The 14,597-nt window shown below is 39.1% G+C and overlaps 1 protein-coding gene and 2 pseudogenes across 1 annotated transcript; all 3 read left to right on the forward strand.

Annotated features, from left to right (window-relative positions):
- The first annotated feature begins 7,647 nt into the window (after positions 1 to 7,647).
- LOC122142411 (UDP-glucuronosyltransferase 2C1-like) lies at positions 7,648 to 13,486 on the forward strand. The gene is made up of 2 exons (XM_042752982.1): positions 7,648 to 7,775; positions 11,583 to 13,486. Exon 2 carries the CDS (start codon positions 11,590 to 11,592, stop codon positions 13,171 to 13,173), a length of 1,584 nt encoding a protein of 527 aa, XP_042608916.1. The 5' UTR covers positions 7,648 to 7,775; positions 11,583 to 11,589; the 3' UTR covers positions 13,174 to 13,486.
- LOC122142466 lies at positions 7,865 to 9,462 on the forward strand (annotated as a pseudogene).
- On the forward strand, positions 9,760 to 10,949 carry LOC109057113 (annotated as a pseudogene).
- Positions 13,487 to 14,597: the final 1,111 nt, after the last annotated feature.

The raw sequence follows: 14,597 nt of genomic DNA on the forward strand, positions 1-14,597 counted from the left end.
TGTCCATCACATCTCAAAGAGGAAATGACAGTCATGTTAGGGTTATATATATGGTTTACTAGGTGTGATAGGAATCCGTTTAAATTTTCATTCTTCTTGCTTCTTCTTATGTGTAAGCGTGATTTGAACTCGAATAACATTCCGTAGTCCAGAAACTTTCTTTAGGTAACGTTTAATAACAAAATTAACTGGAAAAATGTTACACGGTCAAAAAACTGTTTCGCTTCAATCTTGCATCACAAAAAACACTAACGGTCCTTGCCGGAAATGACATCATTGTCAATATGAAATATAATACACATATTACATTATTTACTTTTATAATTATTTTACAATTGCTTAACACACAATTATTTATTTATTCCACATCTATATAAAAACACAAATAAAATGAATAACATATGGCTCTTACACATCCGGCCCCTAATTGGTTGGGCAGGAGACCAAACAATTATTATAGACATTAATACCAAGAGCCCTTAAACTTGAACATTTATGAATAAGAAATAGCTACTTAGTTCTTCCACATTTTTCTTTGGTTATCTTTACTCTTGATAGTTCTTTGTTAGTCTTCATGCTTAAATTGCCTCTTGAATTAAGCACAATTTATTTACAGGTCTCTCCAGTACATTTGTTTTGGTCTTTAACTTTACACGGCGTACAGTTCCACTGGAGTCTGGTATGGTTTGAATTACTCTTCCCATTATCCATGAATTGCGGGGGAAAGAACTGTCCACAACCAGAACCACATCGCCAGTTTTAAAGTTCCTTTTTAATCTTGACCATTTACTGCGTTCCTGAAGAATGGGCAAGTACTCATGAGTCCATCTGCTCCAGAACAAATCAGTGAGATACTGGACTTGCCTCCAACATTTTCTCACATATTGGTCCTCCTTATTAAAGACACCTGGTGGTAAGCTGGGTTGAGTTTTCAACAACAGTAAATGGTTAGGCGTCAGAGGCTCAAGGTCATTTGGGTCTTCTGAGGTACTAGTTATTGGTCTGTTGTTGATGATGCTTTCCACCTCGCACATGATGGTATGAAGACTGTCATCATTAATAGTCTGTTACTTTAAGAGAGCGCAGAGTATCTTTCTTACAGTACGGATTTGACACTCCCAAACCCCACCTTGATGAGAAGCAGCTGGACTGTTGAAGATCCATTTAATCCCTTTCTGTAGCATGGTGTTTTCAATTTTGTTATGGTCCAGGTTCCTCAGTGCTTCTCGCAATTCTCTTTCTGCGCCGACAAAATTTGTGCCATTGTCTGAGCGCATGACTGACACCTGTCCTCTTCTACTTATAAAACGCCTCAAAGCGTTTATGCATGAATCAGTGTTCAAACTATCCGCTATCTCAATGTGTACTGCTCTGATTGTTAGGCAGGTGAACAACACTCCATACCTTTTTACAGTACTCCGGCCCCGTTTTATGTCGAAGGGTCCAAAGTAATCTACGCCCACATTCGTAAAAGGGGGTTTATTAGGTAGCAAGCGGTCTTCTGGCAAGCTTGCCATTTTTTGCTCACCAACTGTTCCATTAACTGTGCGTTCACACCGCCGGCGTCGAGAGCATCAAAGTGGCCGGAAGTCATTCATTTTCAATGTGAGCCGGCGTCGAGTAGCGGCGAGGAGCGGCACGGCGCGACTTGGCCGTTAAGAGTGTCGAGGAGAGTTGAAATCACGGCAACTTTGAGCTATGAGCTATGAGCTATGACGCGGTTAGGCAACAACAATCAGAAGGTAGAAGTCCACCGCTTGAGAGGATTCCAGAGAATGCAGCTCCGACCACATTAGTTCAAACAAAAGGCTGATTATTGCTGTGGCGGGTTTGCAGTAATCTATGATGTGTCCCTGTTTGCGTACAGGGACATAAAAAAAATAAATTCAAAATGATACGTGGACCAAGGTGTCTGAGATTGTTCATGTTTCTGCTGAGTTGCTGATGTGCAGTGACGATATAATAATAATCTAATGATATAATAAATAATACTAGGCTACAGTAGTCCTAGTTTACTTTTAAAAAAATTACTTGTTTATACGTATGTTTATACTTGATTATATTTACTTAAGTAACATTTTTAATGCAGGACTTTTACTTGCATCAGAGTATTTTTAGAGTGCTTTATACATTATTAGGTAAAGGACCTTAATACTTCGTCCACAACAATATTTAATGAGGTTAACTTATAACGTTACTCTCATTGTGGTCAGTCTGCACAAGATCAACAAGCTTGTTTGCTTTGCGGCCGCTTTAAATACACGATCAGCATTCGATCTACGTCAGAGCGTCAGAGCACTCACAAATCTTTCTGCAGCGTTGTGAGCAAAGCGGCCAGAGCGATTTTTGACGATCTCGACGCCGGCGGTGTGAACGCACAGTAAGTCTGCAACAAACTGCACATTTATGGATAAGTTTTCGAATTGCTGAGTTGGCTTGGGGGATCCAGAATTTTTGTCTGAGAGTAGATAGCATGTAGTTTCGACCACAGTGTCCACATCTTTGATGAATATCGTTTAGAATGAGAGTTGAAATCTTAGAGCATTTTGAGAGGATTGCAGGATGTCTGGATTCCTCTGGCATGGCTGCTCTGTTGAGCCTACCTCCCACTCTTAGTATCCCATCCAACAGCTGACTTCTTTTCTTAACAGGAATATTCTTTTTCAGAGCCTCAATTTCATCCTGAAATTTTTGTTTTTGACTGAATTGAATGAGCTGAATTTCTGCTTGATTCAGGTTTTCAAGGCTCAATGACTTTTTCTCCATCGTTGATCTGTATTTCTGCATTTGCCCCTGTAGAAGGGATGCTTGCTTTTCCGGGTCTTTCTCTGATTGTGCAATGGACTCTTGGAACTGTCTTCTTGCTTTACATAATTGTAAAAGTGTTTCTTTTAGTCTTATCATCCATGCCACTGCCTTTTTCAGATGAAACCAGCTTGAGTAGTAATCAGTTAGCTTGCTTACAATGTCCTTGCCTTCTTTTATGTTAAGAACATTGACTTTGATTTCACCTTTGATTTCAGGGTCTTGTTGTGCACCTTGAGTCATTTGATCTCGGCTTTGTGGCCATTCTTCCTCTGGTTTCAACAAAAAGTTGGGCCCTTTAAATCATTTTTCTTCTTGCACAAAGTCCTTTGCTTTAAGACCTCTAGTAGCTTGATCTGCAGGATTTTGTGCTGACTTGACAAACCTCCATTGTAATGAAGTAGTAGCATCTCGTATGAGTGAGATCCTGTTTGCTACAAATGTTTTGAAGCGTGCACTCTCATTGCCAATGTAGCTGAGCACTGTAGTGCTATCCGTCCAGAAAACTGACTGCTGTAGTGGAATTTGAAGCTCTTGTCTTAGTATTTTGTCTACTTTGACGGCTATGGTTGCCGCTGTCAGCTTAAGTCTAGGGATTGTGATTTGTTTGAGTGGGTTAACTCTTGACTTTCCCATCAACAAGGAACAATGTTTCTGATTTTGTTCATTTTTAAGCACCAGATAAGTTGCTGTGCCATACGCACTCTCGCTGGCATCAGAGAAATGATGCAATTGCGCTTCTGTTTTGTTACCAAACTTCTCTGGTTTTACACACCTTTTGATCTGAAAGTCTGAGAGGTTATTTAGATCTTCTAGCCATCTGACCCACTCATCAGCTTGCTTACCCTCAATCTCTTCATCCCATCCATATCCTTATTTGCACATATCTCTCAGAAGGAGCTTAACTGGTAGGATGAGTGGCACCAGAAACCCAAGAGGGTCATAAATTGAATTAACAACCGAAAGAATACCTCTCCTACTGTATGGCTTCTCTTGTACCTTGATCTTATATGTGAAAGTGTCATTTTCTGTACACCACTGCATGCCAAGTGCTCTCTCGATTGGCAGAAAATCCTGATCCAAGTTAAGGTCCTTTATTCCACTGGCCCTTTGTTCTTCTGGAATAGACAATAGTACTTTCCTACTATTGCTTACCCACTTGGTTAAGCAGAAACCTCCTTCAGCACATAACTTCCGAACATCACTTGCTAAGTCAATAGCTTCTTGTTCTGTAGACACAGATTTCAAGCAGTCATCAACGTAAAAATTGTGTATAACTGTTTCAACGGCCTTCGGAGATGCTACTTCTTTTCTGTACTCAGCAGTCCTTTTCAGTGCATAAGAGGCGCAGCTAGGTGATGAAGCGGCTCTGGATAAGTGCACCATCATCCTAAATTCTTCTATAGGTGCATTCAAATTGCCCTCTGGCCACCAAAGAAAACGAAGCAGATCTGCATCCTCCTCAGGAACCCTCACTTGATAAAACATTGACTCTACATCTGCCATCATGGCTATTGGTTCTTCCCTAAATCTGGTAAGGACACCAATGAGTGTGTTTGTGAGGTTTGGACCTTGTAGCAATTGGCTGTTCAGAGACATGCCTTGAAACGAAGCAGTACAATCAAAAACCACTCTTATTTTCTTTTTCTTTGGGTGGTACATCCCGTGGTGTGGTATGTACCAAACTCTGTTGTCATTGTGAACAAGCTGTTCCGGGGGGACTTTAACTGCATATCCTTTCTCTATTATACTTTTCATGAAGCTACAGTAATCTTCAAGCAAACTTGAGTTCTTCTGAAGCTTTCTTTTCAGGTTAGCAGCACGCAGTTCGGCCACACATCGATTATTTGGCATTTTGATTGCTTCATTTCTCAGAGGTAGTCTTACACAGTAATGCCCATTCTCAAACTTAGTCTTTTCCTGCACTGACTGCATGAACTGTTTGTCCTCCATTGACATTTCCTCTTTCTCTTCATAATGGCGCTCTGGGAAATCTGTGTTGTACTGTTGAATCAACAATTACTCTATCTCCACCACTGAGAGACGATTAACTGTATGATGTGGCAGTTTGGACTTTTCTGCAGTGTTGCTTTCTTTCTTGATGGGTCCATTCACCACCCAACCCAGTGCAGTTTTCACAGCATAAGTTCCACCCTGTTGGCTGTTTATGATGTACCATGGCTCCATTGCTTTTGGCTCCAATCAGAAGGTCTACATTTGCATTAATACTAGGTATGCTCACTTCACTTAAGTACAGCCATTTTTTAATGTGTTCTTGCTTGGGAATGTTCTCATTTTGAACAGGGATACTGCTGTGTGTAAAGACTTTTGGTAGCTCATAATACTTTGTGTCTTCCAGTGCACACACTTCCAAGTCTGTGAGGATGAAACTGTTTACTAACTTCTGCTCTCCTGTTTTATTTTGACACATAGTGCTCAGTAGAATTTGAGTTGGCTTCCCTTTCAGGTTTAGTTTCCTTTGCAGTTCACCAGTACAAAATGTAGCTGTACTTCCTGCATACAGGAAAGCATATGTTTCTACATATCTGTCACTCTTCTTCGACTTGACTCTTACTGGCATTATTGAAAGCACGCAGTTGTCTCCTCCAGACTCTGTTTTCTCACTTGATTGGTGGTTAAGGGAGACTTGGGCACATGAGATCTTCTGGTCTTGTGTTTCAACATCTTTTGTACCATTTTGCTTCTCCTTAATATGTAGAATGTCTGGGTGTTTTTGGGAACATTCTTTACATTCCATTCTCTTTTTGCAAGTCTTGCTAAGATGGCCTTGAGTTAAGCATCCAAAACATAAGCCTTTAGACTTCAGGAACTCCACACGTACATTATGTGGCTGCTGTTTTATTTCACTGCATGACTCTAGAGCATGATCCTTTGTGCAAAACATACATGGTTTTTCAAAGGCATTGAGGCTCTTGGGGGACCGACTTGTTTCCTGGACACAATTTGAGGCCTTCTTTCCTCCATGCAAATGTTGGTTGCAAAGCTGCTCTTTATTATTCCTTTTTTAGTAGGATACTTCTCTTTCTGATTCCCCTTTGCTGATACAACATTGCGATGGTCCAGTATGTCACCAAAGACAGGGTCCATGGCCACTTTAGCTTGACGATCAATGAAGTCAACTAAATGAGTGAATCTTGCTCTTACTCCTTGTCTTTCTTTGATATCATAAGCTTCTGATCACCACCTTTCTTTCATCTTGAATGGTAGCTTTGAAAGTATAACTCTCATATTGGTAGGATTGTCCATTTCCTCCATGAACTCTCCATCTTCCATTGTATTCCGACAACCAATCAGGAACAGAGCATATGCACTCAAAGCTTTTCCATCATCAGACTTGATCTGAGGCCACTTTAACGCTTTATCAATATAAGCACTTGCTATGATTAGCTCATCTCCATAATGCCTTTGGAGCAACCGTTTTGCTTCCTTGAAACCTCTGCTTGATGGCATATATTCACAGCTTCTTACAATCTCTTGTGGCTCTCCAGCGGTGTATTGTTCTAGGTAATATAACTTGTCTTTTTCATTGTCTATCTTGTGTTCTATGGTATGCTCAAAGGACCTGATAAAGGATTTGAAAGTCAGTGGATCACCAGTATACACTTGGATGTCTTTACTTGGAAGCTGAATTTGTCTTTGCTGTTTCACAAGCAATTCAGTCAAGTCATTTTGCTTCTGCATAATTTGAATAATGCTGTCATCTGCTTGATGATTATTACTGTGGCCTGTGGCTCTTGATGTGTCAAATGGGGGTGCAAGTAACACTGGATTTGAGATGGCCTTCATTTGAGTTTTTTCCATAGATGAATGACCTGGTGAATTGTTACTCAGCTCTGTTTTCAGGTCTGAATGCTCTTGGCTTAGATTGTATGCTGCTTCTGCCGTCATCTGATCATTCATACTCTTTCATGACCTTTAATTTAGCATTACTTTCTGCAAGAGCTGTTTCTATTTCAAGTTCCTCCATTTTTGCTATGAGCTGCATTTTTTCAATTTCAAGTTGTTGTTTCTTCCTTAGGGATGCTGCCCTTGCTAGCAGAGCTGCACGTTTTGATTCTTCTCGTGCGCAAGCTGATGATACTGAGGAGGAAACTGATCGACTTTCAACATCTGAATCATGCTTTTTAGATTCACTCTTTTTCGCAGATACCTGTGAAGCGCTGTCGTGAGGACTAACATCATCCTCCATATCAACATTGTCCTTTTGGCCTTTTTTATCACCAACAGCAGCTATCCAGTTTTCTGTTTTCTTTTTAAAATCTCTCAGGGAATCCAATTTAGGCAGAAACCAATTTTGTTGATCTGCAATCTTTTCATCTTCAGACAAAAGATCTTGAACTTGCAAATTTAACTCAGTAAACTCGGTTAGCAATTGTGCAAAGTCAAGTTGCATCAACTCTTGAACATTCTGCAGATTTTCCTCATCAATCATCAACTTTTCAATGGCTTTGCTTTTACTGGTAAGAGCAGATAACTGGAAAAATGTTACACGGTCAAAAAACGTGTTTCGCTTCAATATTGCATCACAAAAAACACTAACGGTCCTTGCCGGAAATGACATCATTGTCAATATGAAATATAATACACATATTAAATTATTTACTTTTATAATTATTTTACAATTGCTTAACACACATTTATTTATTCCACATCTATATAAAAACAAATAAAATGAATAACATATGGCTCTTACACTAGGCTATTTTATTTGGCCATAAGGTGAGCTACTAAATCTATGTACTTCTCATGAATAACAGCATGTACAAGCTCATACAAGTTTTGTGCGCACAGAGGAAGTATCATTGGTATCCACTTCTTTCTTGTACACTCCCATTGTTTTGCACATGTTAGCAGGGCTGGGCTTGTTTCACACTATTTCAGTGCTGTCAGTATTTTACCTGATCGGTCGCATACTTGGATTTTCATCACCAGCTAATAAACTTTGTGTGGTGAGTGAAGCGGATTGCCTTCATTATATGTAAACAGTTATTAAGTGTTGGTGTGTTTTGTGAAACTAAATTGTAATGTATTGTAATGAACTTTCTTTCATCGAAGGTTAAAAAAGATACATTACTTTCATGCCACTTTGTTAGCATTCTTAAGCATATTATCTCAAGTGTTTGGAGGTAAAGTGTTGGTGTATCCATTGGATGGAAGCCACTGGGTGAACATAAAGGTCCTGATTGAGGAATTACATACAAGATGTCACAACGTGACCGTGCTTAGAGCCTCTAACAGCTGGTATATCAAGGAGGAATCTCCTTTCTATACCTCCATCACTGTTTATAATAGTGGTGGGATTGAAAAGGAGCTGCTTGATGCATTTACAAAACATATCCTGGTCATCAGAAGAGAGAAACTGTCCTTTTGGACCCACTCTCACTGGCCTCAGAGGTTGGAATGTTTTTTGGAGAGATGCATCGCAATCAACTTGACTTAATGGGGAAAATCTTTGAAAATAAAGACTTAATGGCTTCACTCCAAACAGCAAAATATGACTTGGTTCTGACAGATCCGGCTTTTGGAGGTGGAGGTTTCCTAGCACGCCGTCTTGGTCTCCCTCTTGTCCTAAATGTCCGTTGGACGATGCATGGAGAGGCACATTATGAAATAGCTCCTTCACCACTATCGTATGTTCCTTTACCAGGAGTAGAGCTGACAGATAAGATGACGTTTGCTCAACGTGTACAGAACGTAATGGGATACATATTTTCAGATTTATCTCCTCACACTACCAGTCCTTCTGCAATAAATACTTTGGATCAGAAATTAATTACAAAACCGCCCTTGGAGATGCAGACATCTGGCTCATGAGAACTGACTTTACCTTTGAGTTTCCACGACCCACAATGCCCAATATCGTCTATATGGGGGGCTTCCAGTGTAAACCTGCCAAGTTGCTTCCAGCTGATCTTGAAAAGTTTGTGCAGACCTCAGGAGATCATGGACTCATTGTCATGTCCCTAGGGACTCTTTTTAGCCATCTTCCACAAGATATCACAAGGAATTTGCTGGAAATTGCTGTCACTTTTGCCAGATTGCCCCAAAAAATCATTTGGAGACACACCGGACCTCGACCTGTCAATATTGGTAATAATACATTACTTGTTGACAGGTTACCTCAGAATGACCTGCTTGGACATCCTCAGACTAAAGTGTTTATAACACAAGGAGGCACTAATGGCATCCAAGAGGCCATCTATCATGGGGTGCCCATTTTGGGTCTGCCTATAGTATTTGATCAGCCTGACAATCTGTCTAGAATGAAAGTTAGAGGCACAGCTAAACTTGTGGATATTGCACAATTGAACAGGACGATGTTTCTACAGGCACTGGAGGAAGTGCTGTATAACTCGTCTTACAAGGAGAACATGCAGAGACTGTCCAAGCTGCACCACGACCAGCCAATGAAACCTCTTGATCTTCTGGATCGAGTTTGTCATGAGGAACAGAGGAGCTCCTCATTTACGAACACAGTCTTTCAGAATGTCCTGGATTGAGTACCACTCTATAGATGTTATTTTGACTCTGCTGATGATAGTTGTTTTGTGTTGTTTCATGATTCATAAGATCATAACATTTCTATGTTTTAAAGTAGTATTTAAGAAGAAAATTAAAGCTGAGTGATTGAATATTTGGCCACAATCCCAGGAATTTATTCCCTAACCAATGTTTCTATTTTCATTTTGGGCTGAGAATATAATGTTCTCCTGGAAAGTTTTAAATGAAACATATGTAAACCTCTTCTGAAAATTAATCCTTTTATTTGTGCTTATTTGGAGGAGGAGTCTCCCTTTTACAATTCCATCACAATTCCAAACGCAGGAGGATTTGATGAGGAGTTTTTTTGGTTTATTGATTGGCCGTCTCTTGAAGATTAGAAGAGAAGGCTCGTCTATTTCAAACTGCCTTTAGCTGGAGTATGAAATCATCATGAAGTTTAAAAGTATGCATGAAGATATGATGCAGATGATAGAGAGAATGTTAGAGGACAATGAAATTATGAAAGCAATCCAAGACACTAAGTATGATGTGGTGCTAGCAGACCCAGCTGCCGGAGGTGGTGCAATCGTAGCTTACAAGTTTAATATTCCTTTGGTTTTCAATGTTCAGTGGACCATTCAGGGAGCGGGACATTTCGCCCTTGCTCCAACCCTTCTGTCTTATGTTCCTGTCCCAGGACTTACTTGTTTACCCGGTTCCAGATTGCAGTTGTCACTGACCCCATCTATACTCCTTTATGTCTTAAACATTTTGGCCCCAGTGTTAATTATTTCGCCCTTTTCCAAGATGCAGATATCTGGCTCATGAGAACTGACTTTACCTTTGAGTTTCCACGACCCACAATGCCCAATATCGTCTATATGGGTGGCTTCCAATATAAACCCGCCAAGGCACTTCCAACTGACCTTTAGGAATTTGTGCAAAGCTCAGGGAAGCATGGAGTCATTGTCATGTCTTTAGGCACCCTTATTACTCAGCTTCCTCAAGATGTCACCAGTGACATAGCAGCAGCTTTTGCTCAGCTTCCTCAAAAAGTGATTTGGAGATATACAGGTCCTCGAACTATGACCCTTGGTACCAACACTTTACTTTTAGACTGGCTCCCCCAGAATGACCTGCTTGGACATCCCCAGATTAAAGCATTCGTAGCACATGGAGGAACCAGTGGAGTTCAGGAAGCCATCTACCATGGAGTGCCCATTTTGAGTGTACCTTTAGTTTTTGATCAGCCTGACAATCTCTTCAGAATGGAAGCGAAGGTAACAGCAAAAATTGTAGATATTGCAACTTTGGACAGGACTGTGTTTCTTGAGGCATTAAAGGAGGTTTTGCATAACACATCTTATAAGGAGAACATGCAGAGACTGTCCAAGCTGCACCACGACCAGCCAATGAAACCTCTTGATCGTGCCGTCTTCTGGATTGAGTTTGTCATGAGGAACAGAGGAGCTCCTCATTTACGAACACAGTCTTTTAGAATGTCTTGGATTGAGTACCACTCTATAGATGTTATTTTGACTTTAACGGCAGCACTTTTAATATTTGCATTTTTGTTTATATATGTGATTCAATATTTGTTTAGAGTTTTATTCAAAAAGAAAGTTAAACGTGCATTATAGAAATGACTATCGTGGGAGTTCATTTTTAAAAACATACTTGCTGGATTTGTAAAACAACTTTTCAGTGAAATTAAAATGATAATTCACAGCAAATTAATTATCAGGAATTTACTGAATTCGAAGTGACTGTTTGGAACTGCATTTATGGTAGGTAGCCTCAGTAGAGGTAAATATTTATAACGGAAAGTGATAATGCAAGGGAAAGTTTTCCTTTGCTTGATGAACTTCACTGACTTCATGATTGAGTCACTAACTGTGTTTACATGCAGTTTAAAAGTCTCCTCAGTCTTTTTAAATAGTCTTTAAACAGAAATTGTACCAGTCTGATTTCTGCAAAGTTGCAATAAGAAACCTAAATAATGCCATTATTGATTGTAATGTAATGTTAAATTGGCTTCATCCAACATTAATCATATTACAAAAGGCATTGCTGATGAGCACATCCCAAAGACAGAGGCGATCCAATTGTACAACAGTCTAAGAACTGTACAGATCTAACTGAAATATTAGACTGAATTTGTAATTCCAGCATAGTTTTAGAAACAAATGGAAATGTCTCTTTATCATTGTATTTTGTGAAATATAATTCACTCTATGCCATTTTAATTCAGATTTTATTCTTTCTTTTTGAAGGTTGTGAATGAAAATGCATTACTCCAGCCTTCTTGGTTTGTTCATCCTGTTATCTGCTCTGTCAGGATGTAACGCTGGTAAAGTTCTGGTCGTCCCTGCGGATGGAAGCCACTGGATCAATATGAAGGTCCTTATTGTGGAGTTACATTCAAAAGGTCACAATATCACTGTGGTTCGAGGTTCTAGAAGCTGGTACATTGAGGAAAAGTCTCCTCTCTACACTTCTATCACCATAGACACTGGAAAGCATGACGATGACTTTATAGTGAACTTTCTCCCCCGTTTACTCCAGATCCAGAGACAAGGAAGATCATTTTGGAACGAAATGGCACTTGCTGAAGAGTTTTATAACAAATTTAGAGAACTTCAACAGCAAATATGCAATATGACAGCTACAATGTTTGAAAATGAGATCTTAATGAATTCATTAAAAGATGCTGCGTATGATATTGTACTTACGGATCCTGCTTTTGGAGCTGGAGTGTTACTGGCGCACCGCCTTGGCCTCCCTCTTGTGTTTAATGTCCGCTGGACCATGTATGGTGAAGGTCACTTTGTTGTAGCTCCATCTCCTCCCTCATATATTCCTGTTACAGGGTTACTGCTAACTGACAAGATGACATTCAGTCAGAGAGTAAGAAACGTGTTGACATATGTAGTGTTTTTTTATAAGCATTCCAAGTACTTTGGTTCTCCTTACCAAGAGTTCTCTCAGAAGTATTTTGGCCCCAATGTTGATTTCTTCTCCCTCCTCCAGAATGCCGATATCTGGCTTATGAGAAATGATTTCATTTTTGAGTTTCCACGACCCACAATGCCAAATGTTGTCTACATGGGTGGCTTCCAGTGCAAACCAGCTAAGCCACTTCCAGATGAACTTGAGAAGTTTGTGCAGAGCTCAGGAAAGCATGGGGTCATCATCATGACTTTAGGAACTGTTTTTGGTCAGCTTCTGAGTGAAATCAATGATGAGGTTGCTGCAGCTTTTGCTCAACTGCCTCAAAAGGTTATTTGGAGACACACAGGACCACGACCTGCCAATCTTGGTAACAATACTCTGATTGTTGACTGGATCCCACAGAATGACATGCTTGGACATCCTCAAACTAAACTGTTTGTAGCACATGGAGGCACCAATGGAGTTCAGGAAGCCATCTACCATGGAGTGCCTATTGTGGGCCTTCCTTTAGCTTTTGACCAACCTGACAATCTCTCCAGGATGCAAGCAAAAGGAACAGCAAAAATTGTAGATATTGCAACTTTAGACAGGACTGTTTTTCTTGTTGATGCATTAAAGGAGGTGTTGCATAACCCATCTTACAAGGAGAACATGCAGAGACTGTCCAAGCTGCACCATGACCAGCCAATGAAACCTCTTGATCGTGCCGTCTTCTGGATTGAGTTTGTCATGAGGAACAGAGGAGCTCCTCATTTACGAACACAGTCTTTCAGAATGTCCTGGATTGAGTACCACTCTATAGATGTAATTTTGACTTTAACGGTGACAATGTTGATATTTGCATTTGTGACAGTTTATATAATGAGATATTTTTGTATGGTTTTATTCAGAAAGAAAGTAAAATGTGAGTGAAGTACTGGCTGGAAATATCAGTTCATTTGTGATATTTCCTTTAGTTTGATTATTTCCTGACAGCATGTGCTTTCATGAATCTTTAAGTATATTACATTTTTTGCTTTTAGTGTAGAACAATCCATAGTATTAGGACTTGATATCAGTCACAGATAGTACAAGGGCTAAAATCCATCTCCTACATTATAATTAATTTCATCTTTGTGTTATGATTGAGTCAGCAGAACTGTGAATGACCTCTCTGTAGCTTTCACTGAAACCTTATCTGACAAAGTACTATGAGCACAATACAATAAAGAGGCATCTGATCATGTGTTCGTTACCATGCCTCGACTTTTGTACATAGCGTGACTGTGTAAAATCTGTCAGTGATGCAAAATACAGTGACTTGCAGATATAACAACTAACCTTGTTATTGAAGATGCATTTCATGACGCCAAGGAATGAGTTAATATTATTTAATTTTTAATATTCCTGATCCTGAATAGCTGTCCAATTTTGTAGTAGTAGAAAATCAAGGTGAAACATTATATTTAACACTCAATTCCATTATATTTCTAGACAGTAATGCAGATTGTCTTTATCATTGTAAATGAATACCACACTGTAGATGTTATTTTGTCCTTATCAGCAATTGTGTTGTTAGTGTTAGTTAGCATTACCTTTATCATAAAGCTAATTTGGTACATGGGATTTTATAAAAACAAACCTAAACATTAGTTATCAGATCTATTTTTTTCATGATATTGTTGATTTTTGTTATATAAACAGCATTTCCTTGACTGTATAATCTATTTTGAAGCATAAATATAAAAAAGGTTTAATTTTTTTATATTTTGCTTTTCTTTTGTATGTTATTGTTTTATGAAAATGGACTACATATAGCTAAATGTGTATTAATCTTTGGTTACAGATTTGTAAAATGTTGTATGTGTATGGTGGACAAAAACAAAGAAACAGACAATTGTGTCTGTGGGATAGTAATGTAACTTTATGCACTAAGAAATCTAATAAACTGAAAAAAAGTATCAAAGTTTTTTTTTAAATGCACACACACACACACACACACACACACACACACACACACATATACATCTAGGCTATTCAAAAAGGGTGGATTACTATAGATATAAGATATAGACTATAGAAATAGGTTACAAGCTATAGTTGTCACCTCCCTGCCTTAATATTTGTCATTACTCTTAATGTTATTCACAACGTAACAACTTTAAAACGAATTTTGTCGTGCAATGAAAGTAGGCTAACTTACCTCACCTCACACATTTCGCGCTCTTCCTCCAGTCAGCCTTGTCCTGCGCTGAAGCACGTGATCGGACAAGCAAGGGCAGGCAAATTTGCTATTTAAAAATAAATTAATTTTGTTTTTATTTTTTCATTATTTTTTTAATAATGAATTTACAAAG

This window comes from Cyprinus carpio, chromosome B25 (assembly GCF_018340385.1).
Source record: "Cyprinus carpio isolate SPL01 chromosome B25, ASM1834038v1, whole genome shotgun sequence".
Taxonomy (NCBI): Eukaryota; Metazoa; Chordata; class Actinopteri; order Cypriniformes; family Cyprinidae; genus Cyprinus; species Cyprinus carpio.

What these genes read in the sequence shown, in the direction of transcription:
- LOC122142411 (XM_042752982.1), top strand. Translation starts at nt 11,590, where the DNA reads ATGAAAATGCATTACTCCAGCCTTCTTGGTTTGTTCATCCTGTTATCT.